The sequence below is a fragment of the Babylonia areolata genome, chromosome 25, assembly GCF_041734735.1.
Source record: "Babylonia areolata isolate BAREFJ2019XMU chromosome 25, ASM4173473v1, whole genome shotgun sequence".
Taxonomy (NCBI): Eukaryota; Metazoa; Mollusca; class Gastropoda; order Neogastropoda; family Buccinidae; genus Babylonia; species Babylonia areolata.
The window spans coordinates 15928209-15941975 of NC_134900.1; the positions used below are offsets into that span (position 1 = coordinate 15928209).

The 13767-nt window shown below is 41.3% G+C and overlaps 1 protein-coding gene across 2 annotated transcripts in view; it reads left to right on the forward strand.

The window, feature by feature from the left end:
* LOC143299380 (TBC1 domain family member 30-like) overlaps positions 1-13763 on the forward strand; it is a 153996-nt gene extending 140233 nt beyond the window's left edge. Inside the window, exons 8-12 of one of the 2 annotated variants that reach the window (XM_076612551.1) lie at positions 455-560; positions 2397-2646; positions 4730-4906; positions 6215-6321; positions 7129-13763. In XM_076612551.1, coding sequence (XP_076468666.1) covers positions 455-560; positions 2397-2646; positions 4730-4906; positions 6215-6321; positions 7129-8448 — 1960 coding nt within the window. In that variant the 3' untranslated portion in view covers positions 8449-13763. The remainder of the gene's footprint in view (positions 1-454; positions 561-2396; positions 2647-4729; positions 4907-6214; positions 6322-7128) is intronic. The other variant, XM_076612552.1, reaches the window with a different exon arrangement.
* Positions 13764-13767: the final 4 nt, after the last annotated feature.

Genomic DNA, 13767 nt, shown 5'->3' on the forward strand with positions numbered 1-13767 from the left:
TGGTGTGGAGTGGCTGCTGACTGATGCCATTTTGATACCCCATGTGCATATCAAATTCTTCTGTTTGAAGCCAGTGAAGAATGGAGCAGACTGATACCGATTTAAAACGAATGATGTTTTCAGAGTTTAACTTTTCGCAATTGATTTTATGGTGGACAATTAAGACATCTGAAGTGAGTTCATGAAACTTGGAAAGGATGTGTTACCAGTCCTTTTACCTGGAACATAGATTTTAGCATGAAGTTTAATGGCTTTTTTTTCTTATTTGTTTTCTCACTAATCTCATTAGGCTTTTTAGCTTGTTATCTTTGACATGATTGGACCTAAGTTGGAATCCAGCGTGCACATATTGTTACTGTTTCCACCATTCCCCAAACTTGGCAGTTGAATTTTTGTTATAGTTCTCTCTGTGTGCTTGAAGCATGTATTCCATGGATTGTTGGTGAATGTCCAGGAGAATCATGAGCGTGGACAGTGCCGACGAGTTCTATTCCCTGATGGGGGAGCTGTCCTCAGACATGATGGAGGGAGTGGTCTACGATGGTGACGATATGATTAAGGTGTGTAAGAACTTAATGATGAACACTGCCATGAACTAGTGTTATTAAATGACAGACTCTTCATAATGTCTGTAATTAATGATTTTTGTTTGAACAGTGGGAACTGTTTGACTCTTCATAGTATCTGTAATTAATTATTTTTTGTTTGAACAGTGGGAACCATTTGAAACAAAATTTCAGACTGGATTCATTTGTGCAGTCGGTCCTCACACTCACTATTTAAACAGGAGTGTTTTCTTAAGTTGGGAGCACTGACAGACATTTGCCTCTGTTTATGTCATTGTTTAATGTAACCTGTCTCTCACTATGTATGTCTGTCTGTCCACCTGTCTTGTAGTTGTTTTGTTCTCTCTCTCTCTCTCTCTCTCTCTCTCTCTCTGATCTTTATGGGATGGAGAAAAGAGAAGGGGAGGCAAGTGAGCAGTGTGAGGATCGGGTACGGGATTTGATCACTGACACTCTTGAGCTGTCTGACAGTGTGGAGTTCGAACGTGTGCATCAGTTCAACTCAAAGGCAGATTCTCCAATAATCGCATGTTGCTCATTCTACAAACAAAAAGTCAAAATTCTGAAAGCTAAACAAAAACTGAAGGGGACAAACATATTTGCTGGGGAGGACTTTTCGCATAGGGTCAGGGAGATCAGAAGGAAATTAAGCCCACATCTGAAAAAGGCAAGGGGTGAAGGAAGGCAAGTCAGAATGGTCTTTGACCATCTTTTCATTGACGGGAAGAAATATTTCCTTGGTACAAAGGACTCGCTGAAAGAAATGAAATGAGAGTCTGGCCAGCCTCATGTTTGTAAAGTTTCATATCGGAATAATTTTCACAGGAACGCGAAAGAAAGAGTCACACCGGATAGTTCTCCAGCTCTCCCGTGCATTTTCCCGGTCACCTTGTGCGGAGCACATGAGGGTTCAGTTAGTGAAATGATACGCTCGGTTGGAAATGTTGACACAGTTTCGATCAAATTTTCTCGTGTTCCAGACGATGGCTTGCAGATGGGAAATAGTACATTGTTTTCTGTAAATAATTCTTTTTTGTCTTTAATACCCTCGAACTCTCGTTCTGTAAATGGTTTGAGATCGTTGTCTTTTCTCTCCTGGAATGTCAATGGCTTGAGGTCAAAGCTTGTATTTAATGATTTCTTTTCATATATATCATCCTTTGATTTTGTATGCCTACTTGAAACGTTTGAAGAGGAATGCAAAACTGACTTATTTCTTGGATTTACATTGTATTACAAATCTGCAGTTAGATTCACTAAACATGGGAGGAGAGCAGGTGGCTTATTATGTTTAGTTTAGTTTAATTGTGCATTTACACAAAAATTGTGTATAAAGTATGAAAATATATTGGCATTTATTATTGATAAGCGATTGTTTGGATATGAGAAAGATGTTTTGTACATATGTGCCTATGTGCCACCAGAAGGTTCTCCGTTTTATGCATATTTTGAATACGACCATGGAATATCTATACTTGAAGATTGTATAACTGACCTACTATTAAAATTTAATAATGTGTACATCATTCTCTATGGTGATTTCAATAGCAGAACTTCTAAAATATCTTCTTTACAACAATTAAATGACAATATTGAGTTTAGATATAAAAGCTGTTCAGTGAACTGCAATCGTAATTCTCAAGACACACAGACCAATTCCTATGGTAAGTTGATGTTAAACATGTGCACTGCCCTAGACTTGGTAATTCTGAATGGAGCATATAACGGCGACCATGAAGGGGATGTGGGGGGTAATGCGTCACCACAACGGTAAGTCAGTATAACCACAGTTTCTTTTTTGGATTCTGGTTCCCCTCCCCTCGTTGCCAGGCCATCTACGCTGTGGCGCCCTTCCCCTTCCCCCAGCTGACGGAACTGCGGGAGAAGTACACCTACAACATCCGCCCCTTCTCCATGCCCCCCTCGGCCTCTGCCCCGGCCCCAAACCGCCGCCTGTCAATGGCCCGTCTGGCCAAGGCCGTGGTGTACAGCGACGAGGAGGAGCCGGACGAAGAGGAGCTGAGGGCCATGGCTTTGTTCCCCGGCATGGGCCCTGCTCCCGCCACCACCAAGGGCAAGAGTGAGGGCTTCTTTGTTCAGTTCAGATTCAGTTCAGTTCAAAAACACTTTTTTAATCCACATTGAAATTAACGTGTGATGGGCACAATAGCTGAGTGGTTGAAGTGTTGGACTTTCAAATCTCGGTGACGGCACCTGGTAGGAAAAGGGTAGAGATTTTTCTGATCTCCCAAGTCAGCATATGTGTAGACCTGCAAGTGCACCTGGTAGGAAAAGGGTAGAGATTTTTCTGATCGCCCAAGTCAACATGTTAGTGCCTGAACCCCCTTTGTGAGTATATGCAAGCAGATCAAATATGCATGTTAAAGATAATCTAATCTATGTCAGTGTTCAGTGGGTTATGGAAACAAGAACATACCCAGCATAAACACCCCTGAAAGCGGAGTATGGCTGCCTACATGGCGGGATAAAAACGGTCATACACATAAAAGCTCTCTCATGTACATACGAGTGAACATGGGAGTTGCAGCCCATGAATGCAGAAGAAGAAGAAGAAATTAACGTGTGCAATGACAGGTTGGTTGTAGACACCAACATAAAAACACAAAATTTTATGTACTCGGTAACTATCTGCAAGTTCACACACATTGTCCGTGGCCTCAACAAATACATTCCAGTCTGTGCATTCGAAACACCCTCTTAACTCTCTCCATACGAACAGCGAATGAGACGATGTTAACAGCATTTCACCCCAGTTACCATCATCAAAATATTGCAAGCGGAAGGCTCTTATACTGAAGGGGTGAATGTTGACAAAAAATACCACATTTCTGACGACAGAAGCTAAAGGTTGGGTCATTCAGACACCCACTGGACATCTGAGGGGTCCATGTAGAGGAGAAGAGAGGACTGGCCTTACTGAGTGAGTTAAGGTGTCAGTGGAGTCAGCTGACCAGTAACGCATTGTCACTTTCACAGGTGGCTGACATTTAACTACTGGTCTGTATCATGGCAACAAATGGATTAGGCTGTGGTCATCATGGCAACAAATGGATTAGGCTGTGGTCAGAATGTCCAAGGGGTGGTAGCTGCACAGAAGAATAAGCATCGGGTACATTGGAGTAAAACAAGTCCATTGTCTTGTTCTCACAGGTTGGGTTGCTCATAAAAATTTGGAAGTGTCTTTTTAAGAGAACAGTGATTAAAATCCCTGATTAAAAGTTTCAGAGAGTCAGGTGCCTTTGCCTCCAGATCGTGTTCAGGCTGGTGATTGCATTCACTGCTTCACTCGCACTGTTAGACACTCGTGTCCATTATGTGTAAGAGGTCCCATGAAAATGGAGAATGACTGCCTATATGGTGGGGCAAGAGTGAGGACTGCTTTGTTGTTTAGACATGAGTGTAGAAATCTGTTGTTCATTGTGTGTAAGAGCTCCCCGGAAAACAGAGTATGACTGAAGTAAAACACACGTGAATATTCATAAAACACATGTGAAAGCCCACTCGTGTGTGGAGTACGACTGCCTGCATGGTGGGTAAGAGTGAGGGCTGTTTTGTTGTGTCGACGTGTGTAGAAATCCGTTGTTCATTATGTGTAACAGCTCCCTGAAAACAAAGTATAATTGCCTACATGGCAGGCAAGAGTGAGTTTTGTTGTTCATTATGTGTAAGAGCCCCCCGAAAACAAAGTGTGACTTCCTACATGCTGGAGGTTAAAAATGTCTTACACGTGAAAGCCCACTCATGTACACATGTGAATGTAGGAGTTGTAGCCACAAACGAAGAACAAGGTAATTGTAAGAGTTTTAACTGTTTGTTTTTTTTTGTTATACACATGTATAGAAATTCACTGCTCCCTGTGTACAAAAAGTTTAAAATTCTTTCTTACACATCTCACAACCATATCAACCATATGAATCTACAGATTTCACCAGAACGGGTCATCTTATACGGGAGCCATGAACATTGGAAAATTGCAACAAATAACTTGCAAAGTTTTGTGCTTTTGTTATGTAGTAGGTGAAACAAATGTACTTGGAAGTCTGTAGGCAAAACACGATTAGGTGAGCAGGCAAAACACGGGGCACCATTGTTTTATGGTGTACAGTCCCAACCCTCCAACATGGTCCATGCATACCGTGCAGGTCCGGACATCTCTGTGGTGGGACCCGGTGTGTTTGGGGCGGAGCCGGAAGCAGTGAGCAGCAGCAGTACCAGGGACACGGTGTACATGGAGAGGATGAGCACGGACATCACCGCCCTCAAGATGCAGTACGACAAGCTGAGGCTGCGACAGCGCCAGGCGCACGTCATCATCACAGGTTTTCCTTTTGTTACCTCACCTTCTGAATTTGCCTCTTGTGTTGTTTGTTTGTTTGTTTTTTTCTGTTGTGTATATTTCATGCTTCAATGACTTTAAAAAAAAATAAATAAATAAATATGCAGACAATTATAGGACATTGTTTTTGCTTTCATTATTGCCTCTGCATTCTTTCATTTTGTTCGTTTATAATTTATGCTACAATGACTTTCTGCTACAATGACTTTCTTAAAACACATCAAGCCAATTTCAGGACACACATTTCACTGACTTTACTGCATTTGTATTGTCCATTTTATGTTTTGTATATGATTCATACTGCAATGACTTTTCTTCTTCTTTTTTTAAACAAAAAAAAGCAACATCCAGCCAACTACAGGGTGCACATGTGGCTTTCTTTATTGCCTGTGTATTGTTCTTTTGTTTGTTTATAATTCATACAACAGTGACTTTCTAAAAACACATTCAGCCAAGTACATGGCTCTTATTTCGCCTTTTTTATTGTGTTTATATTGTCCTTTTTATATGATTCATGCTACAATGACTTTCTTAAAACGCATCAAGCCAATTTCAGGACATACATTTTGCCTTCTTTTTTGCCTCTGGATTGTTCCTACATTTTTTCTGTTTATAATTCATGCTACACATATTTTCTTAAAGCATTTCTAATCAACCACAAAACACAAAATACACAACAAAAACAAGCATGATTGTCCTCTCCATCACATGCCTCCTTTTTTTCTTTTCTAATCGTCAACAGTATTGTTTATACTTTTCCTTTGTTAAAAGATCATGCTGCAGTGTTTAAATTTAAACCTGCATAGACACCTGTCACATATTAGGCTTTGTATACATATATATTACAACAGGACAGAAGACTTTCTTGTTGTCATGGAATTTTCTAATCAGATACTGTTAAAACCAGTTGAAAGTAGCATCACAGGACTGGAACTTGAATTATGCGGCTTGAAAATGCCAGTACCGTAAATCCTACATTCTGGAAGTCAGATTTATTTTCAGAAAATATTATAAAATGTACAATCCTTTGTCAAGGTGTTCTTATTGATACATTTCTACACATGTGACAAGCATACAAAGATGTACACATACATACAGACACATGCATGTACAACACATACTTTTTTGCCTCTTCTTAACAATAATTATTGTAAGGATGTACACATGCACACAGACATGTGCACGTACAACACATATATCTTGCCTCATGTTAACAAAAATGATTGTTAGTTTTGAAATCATTACCTGTTCCTAAAAGTGGTTCATGAAAAGACCTATTTCTGGACAGCAGCAGTGACAGCAAAGAAAGCAGTGGAAGTGAAACAGAACAGCCCTGCGCCAGTGTTGGTGCCCAAGATTGACATGCCTCTCGCCATGAACCACCTCTTTGTTGGCAAGGTACTCTACCTTCCTCTATAGTCATGATCACTTTGCTTGTTTTCAAAACTGAAATTTCACTTGCTTTGGTTGGTCAGTGATATTTCGTTCAGTAACAAGATCTGAAGTGTGTGAAATAAACAATTGAGTTGAGGTAGGAATAAGAATTCTACTTTCATAAATAAAGTAGGGGGAAATGTGAGATTGTTGGATGGCAGGTTAGCCTAGAGTGGAACAGACAGTTGAGTACTTCTACAGAGTATGACACATTAGATATCTTTTTTTCTTTCTTTTTTAATTTTTTTTTTTTTTATCTCTAAATGCAAACAAAATACCATTGTCAATCCAGTATTATTTCATTACAGTGCCATTACTTTCCCAGAGAATAAGGCGTGCCAGAAATCTGAAGTTGTTAATATGCTTTTTTTTTCTTTTTTATGGCAAATTGAGTATGAATCACACTTACGTCATGAAGACTATGCCATTCTTGTTTGAACATGTATAAGCGCAGTCAGTCATCTTTCTCATCAGTTGTGTTTGTCAAATATAGAAATTCTTACATGCTTGTGTGAACTGGGAACCATGAAATGATTCCTCCTATCCCTACAACTTTCTCTTCACTCTACCACACAATTTTTTTTTTATTGCCCTCCAAAAGAAAGGTAAATACTGTCAACAAAAGTAACTGGTAAGTGTGTTGCTAGTGTGATACTTTCATTGAGTTTGTTTTGGTCTTTGGTGATATGCAGTGGTGTGTAAGGATGAGTGAATGATCAATGCCTCAACAATTTCCCGTATCGCTGAACATTGGTGTAATGGTGTTGGCAGGTACAAGGTCGCAACCGCTTGGTGACAAAGGGACCATGCATTGCAGAAGGCACAACATTTGGCGATGGCACACCCACCAAACCAGTTCATGCACAAACCACAACGGATGCTGCCACAGGTGCCACAGCCGTCAGCAACAGCTGCTTGTCTGCCAGTGCAGAAAAAGAAGCTGTAAAGAGCCAGAAACTCCTTCATGATTCACTGGAAGAACCCTTACAGATCAGTGGCAAAGGTCAAAAATTGTGCGCATTGTCTTCCTTAGAACACATCAACAGTGGTGATGAGGGCATGAGCGGAAGCGCATGCTCTGCCTCGGAAGCCAGCGGTTTTGCTGCAGGCGTTAGCTCTGGCAGCCAGTGCAGCAACAGACTTGAGAAGCAGTGTCATGTCCTCTCACAGTCAGAGGATGAACTCTCTGCATTGGATTCCAAGTGTGTGGGATCTGATACAGACTGTCAGCGGCCCCACTCCCTCGGCAGTGCCGGTCAGGACAGAACTGATGCTGTCAACAACGACCATGATCCGTCTTTCCAACACACATTGCTTAGTGGAAGAAACGGATACCATCTTTCACAAGTAGAAGAATGTGCCAATAAAGCATTATCAAGTCCCCGGAGGGGAACTGCCAGTCATGTTCAGTCTGACCATTTACGCTGTAGAAACTCTGAAGAAACAGATAGAAACTCTGGAGAAACAGACAGAATTTCTGAAGAAACAGAGAGAGATTCCAGAGCTGTCCCTTGTAGTCCAAAGAAGGAACAGCCGGCATACACAGAGTTTGGTGACAGTGCTGTTTATGCAAAAAAGTACACCGCAAAGACAGGCTGTGCTGCTGACAAGGAGGTGGTGTGCGGCGACAGCAACAGGTTCCAGCCTTCCCCCCAACACATGGTGATCAGCCGTTCCCTGTCCCTGCCCACCCCATCCACTGCCATGGGGAAACCACTCTTGTTGTCCCCTGCTGCCTCCACCCCTACCCACACACACCTCAACAGTTCTACTGCTGCCTCCACCCCCACCCACACACACCTCAACAGTTCTACTGCTGCCTCCACCCCCACCCACACACACCTCAGCAGTCCCCCTGCTGCTGCCAAGGCCCGGCACCTGTCCTCCCCGACAGGGGGCGCCTCATGCGTGAGGTCCCCGCCCCGCCCGTTCAACCCCTTCCCGGTGAAGCACGTCAACACCAACAGGGCACGCACCGGCCTTAAGCTGGGGCTGTACACCCCCTCCACCCTGCAGCAGCTACAGGGGCAGCTGCGAGGAGGAGGAGGGGGGGGCATGGTGGTGAAGAAAGCCAGCAACGCTTCGTCCTAGCACCCTCATGTACCTGTGTTTGTGGGTGTTGGGATGGTGCTGAAAAAAGTCAGCAATGGCTCGTCCTGGCACCTTCAAGTATCTTTGGGCGTTGGGATGGTGCTAAAAAAAAAAAGTCGGGAATGCTTTGCCTTAGCACTGTGAAGTATCTGTTTTGGGGCATCAGGACGGTGCTAGGGAAAAGCCAGGAATGCTTCATCCAAATACCCCCGGGTACTTGTGTTTGAGCGTCCGGATGGTGCTAAAAAAAAGCCAGCAACACTTTGTCCTAGCACCCTCTCATACCTGTCTTTGGGCATTTAGGATGGTGGTAAAAAAAAAAAAAGCCAACATTGCTTCGTCCTAGCACTGTGAAGTACCTGTTTTGGGACATCGGGATGGTGTTGAAGAAATCCAACAATGCTTCATCCTAGCACTTTCAAGTACCAGTCTTTGGGAGTCAGGACAGTGCTTAAAAAAAAAGCCAGCATTGCTTTACCTTAGGACTCTCAAATATCAGTCTTCTTTGGGTGTCGGGCTGATGCTAAAAAAAGCCAACAGTGCTTCGTCCTGGCACTCTGAAGTACCTGTTTTTGGATATCTGGATGTTGCTTAAGAAAACCAACAAAACTTCGTCCTAGCACCTTCAGGTACCAGTAAGTGGGCATCGGGATAGTGTTAAAAAAAATCCAGCAATGTTCTGTCCCAGAACTCTGATGTACCTGTGTCTGGGCATCAGTATGATGCTGAAGGAAGCCAGAAATGCTTTATCCTAACACCCTCAAGTACCTGTCTTTGGGCATTGGGATGGTGCTAAAAAAAAGAAGCCAACAACTCTTCATTCTAGCACCCTCACCTAGGGCATGTTTTGTATTCACAAGCATGCTTGCACGCTAATGGCAAGGGTGAGAAATACATGAGCAAAGAAATGGGTGTGAAGTGGGAAGCAGATTTTATTTTTACCTCACCTCAGAGTTGCTCTGAATGGCACCTTTCCTTGTCTAGAGAGAACCTCACCACTCATGCCACCAGGTGGAACACACACACACAAAAACAAAAAAAGCACCTACTTCACTGTTCACATGTCTTGTGAGGACCTCGCCCAACTAGTGAGAAAGAAACATGGCTCGGGGCATCAGGATGGTGCTGAAAAAAGCCAGCAGTGCTTTGTCCTAGCATCCTCACTGGTTTTGGGGTGTTACTCAAGGCAGTACCAGTCATCCCATCCTGTTTCTTTCTTTGTGGGGGTTACTGAAGGTAATGGTTGGTCGTCTTATCAAACTCCTGTTCATCAGTAACTTGGCACACTCAGGACTGATTTTGCAAAATGTATGCCAAGATTGACAGACACTGATTTTGACTGTTTATGAAGTGTTACCTAGTCAACGGATATTTTGTTTATGCACACGTATTGGGAGTTTTCATGAGTGCTTCTGTGAATAATTGTTAGTTATGAAAGTCTTCAGTTTTATCTGCTTCCATTTGAAATAATATTTGGCATGGGGGAAAGAGGTGGGGGAGGGTGCTGAGGGATTGATGTGTGTTAAATTGTGTGTGTCAGTGTGTTTGTGACAGTGTGTTGCAAAAAGTTGCCGGTTCCAAGAATGTGGTGATGGATGATGGTAAACTACTATTGCTATGACTATGCATGGAAACTGTTGATTCTTCTGTACAGAGACACAGGTACATGTTCTTCAGTGACATTATGTGTTACACAACAAATAACATACACTGTTAAGTTGTTTTATAGTGCCTAATGACAGAGAAGCTCAGCATAATTTACTGTCAAAGGAAAGAGCAAAACGTGTAATTTGTGCTGTTAAGTTTACTTTAAGTAAACTCTGTGACAGCAGCTTGTGCAGTGAAACAAATAGTCTTCATAGTAAATTTTCTATATTTGACTGTGACAATATGGTGACAAGAGAAATGCATCTTGTCTTGACTATAATCCTGTGGTGATCCCTGTACAGGGAAACAACCTACAATGGGACAACTAAGTATTGCTTCTCTTGAAAAACAGATCTTAAAACAATGAGAAACCAACTCCCTCTGCCCTGATTGTGAACTATGACTTACTTGCAAGAAACATTGGACCGTTCAGTTGTAAGTGCCATGTTATATCAGAAGTGTGAGCCATCTTCATCAACCAGAATTCAAAAGCAGGACTGTTAAGAACTGTAATAAACAGGTGACAAAATCAAAAGCAAATGATATATATCTGGAAAGGGCATAACTACTAGATGAATGCAGGTCGTTATCAGTGCCATTATCATCCAGATAACCATCTCAAGATGTGGTCATTTGTCTTCTTCTCTTCTGCTTTTCTCTGTTTATTAACTGAGCCCAGTTTGAAGGATTTTTGTCCTCAATCCTTTTCACATAGATGATATTGACACCGTAACCCTTAATGTCCTGGATTATAAATAGTCTTTTTTCAGGCTGCAAGGTGCTTTGAATTATAGGGTGCACACTCACACACCCTTTTTTTTTCTTTTTATTTATTCCATCTAGTGCAGCAAAAGTATTTTTGTGAAAGAAATCTCACGGAACGTAAGCTAAGCCAGAAGAATTCAACATTGACTCATTTCATAAACACTGCCACTTCTGAGGAAATTTTCACTGCCACATCAAGTTTCCATTACTTCAGTTTTGTTTTGTTTTTTTGGTTTGTTTTTTCTTGCCACATCTGAAAGCTATATCCCTGAAGAGCTAAAGTTCTTTAACGACCAAGCCTTACACATTGATGCATTCTTTTATGTGTATACACTCAAGCAGTTTGAATTTAAATCTGCAAACAGCAGCAGGTATGGCAGATTTACCAGCTGGCACACCTGTTGAGACAGTCTTTGGGGCACAAGGGAGGAGTACAGAGTGCATTCCTTGGTTTCTTCTTCTGTTATTGGGCTGCAGCTTCCACATTCACATCTAATGTTACATACGTTCAAGTGGGTATTTATGTAAATGACTGCTTTTACCCCACCATGTTGGCAACTGTTTACAGGGGTGTGCATGCTGGGTTTGTTCTTATTTCCATAACCTGCTGAACACTTGACATGGATTACAGGATACATGCATGTTTCATTTGATCTGCTGCATGTGTTTTGCTCACAAAGAGGGTTTTAGGCACTAGCAGGTCCGCACATATGTTGACATGGTAGATCAGAAAAATCTCCACCCTTAATCCGCCAGGGGCACAGAAAACAGGGATCAGACTCGGGAAACCTGACAGATATTCATGAACAGTTCTAGGTCTATATGGTCAGGTGTAGCAAACACTGTCATTAATCCAGCATTGTTTGAACATAAACACAACTTGTCATCGGAATCAGAGAGAGACGTAGGTTGTTGGGTTTGTATTGTTGTTTTTTCCCCAAAGTGGAATAAGTACAATAATTGATTGATAGATGCGTGTGTGTCTCAGAGAGAAGTTGAGCCTGCTGGAGACAATCCTCCAACAGTACTGAAAATAGTTATGATTATTTGCAGTCTTCAACCTGCTTGAGACAATTATTCACAGTACCACAAACCACGGAATGTTTCACATTATTTGTAAGGGAATGAGTTGAGGTTAGTTATTGTAGAGTCCAGAACACAACTTGTTTTTGGCAATTCCAGTATGACATTGATGTTATAGGTAATCCTGTGAAGTGTCTTGGTTTGATATTTCCTTCAAAATCAGAAAGAAAGAAAGAATTTTGAATGCTGATACAGCACTCCAACAATATTTAATGGAAAATTGCTGTGTGCAGTGCATTTCATTCCAAACACTGTGTGTGTGTGTGTGCATATGTAGTACTATGTGGGAGAGATTTCTGGTACAAAGTCATAGTTTTGCACGCAAGGCATTCTTTCTCCTTGTATCAGTTCTTCCCACTATAGATGCAAGAGCTTCCAAGAAGTGAATTAATGCATATCACATTGCTGAAATCAGCCAGACTTAGGACAGAGCAGCATTTTGTAGTAGTAGTTTTCAGGGTTGCCATATTTTTGTTTGCACATTTTTCTTCAGATACTCTGATTTGTCATTAGATGTGCTTTTCACCAAATAAGAAATGGGCTGAAAATTTCAGTTGGGGGAAGGGTTAGGGGTGATCAGAGAACATGCCCATTCCTAAAATAGTATTGTGCTGCATTGATTGCTGATTTGTCTTCTCAAAATGTTAAAGACTATAGATCAGACATGGAACTGACTTTTTGTCCGGCATCTCAATCAGTTTCAAAACTAATACAAATGCAGTCTTTTCTTCTGGAAAACTATGAATACATTTTGAGAACCAGATTTTATCTCTTGCTCAAATTCTTGTTTCTGCCTTTCACAGAAGAAGAAAACCCATGGTAGTTTATGTATATATATATATGAGCCATAATTTCACAAGGTTAGGCTCAATCAGACAACAACCTTATATTGCATTGGGTCATTTGATTCAAACAATCATCACAGAGAGAGAGAGGGATAAGAATTTTGTGTCTGTGAAGAATGAGCAGAGGTTTCTTTTTATGTTGTTGTTGGTCAGGACTTTGGACATTAGATTGTGTTCAGTTGTTTCATAATGTTTCAGGACTACAAGCAAATGTGTATGTATGTGGATATCTAAGAAGAATGTTTATCTCTTGCACATATTCTTCCTACTGTGGATATCTAATAAGAATGTTTATCTCTTGCACATATTCTTCCTACTTTCAGTGCAGGATATTCCCAGATGTAAATAATGCATATCACAATGCTGCAGTCAGCAAGGACCTCTAGAGAGCAGCAGTTTGTGGCATTGAGGGTTGGTGGGGTTTTTTTTTAATGTCCCAGGGCTACCAGTACAGGTGTGTGAATGTATATATGTAAGTGGTGATGCTGCTGAATGTTTATATAGTTGGGCAGTCCTGACATGGCTTGTGCTCTTGGCTGGACTATAAGCAACAATGTCAAGTGGTCATGCTATATCACACTGCTACCAGAACCAACACACCCAAAGAAACATCAAATCAGTTGCACAAACCAACACTTTCTTTACAAGGGAAAGAAAACAAAAGAATACAAATGTCAACAACAAAAATTAGTATGAAGAAAAGATTTTGTAATTTTGTTTTTACACATTTTTTTTAAAACAAATAACAAAAATAGTTGGGTTTTTTTGGTTTTTGTTTTGGTTTTGTTTTGTTTTGGGGGGGGTTAACTTCCATGCATTGGTTGACAATCACATATTACCTCCCTGCTGTTGATTAGTGCTTCCACACAACGTTGACAATCATCACAGATCTATCAATGATCCTGTGTTCTATGTACAAGAATGTGAAACTCAGTAGAATATGGACCAGATCTAGTTTGAGCAGTAGAATATGGACCAG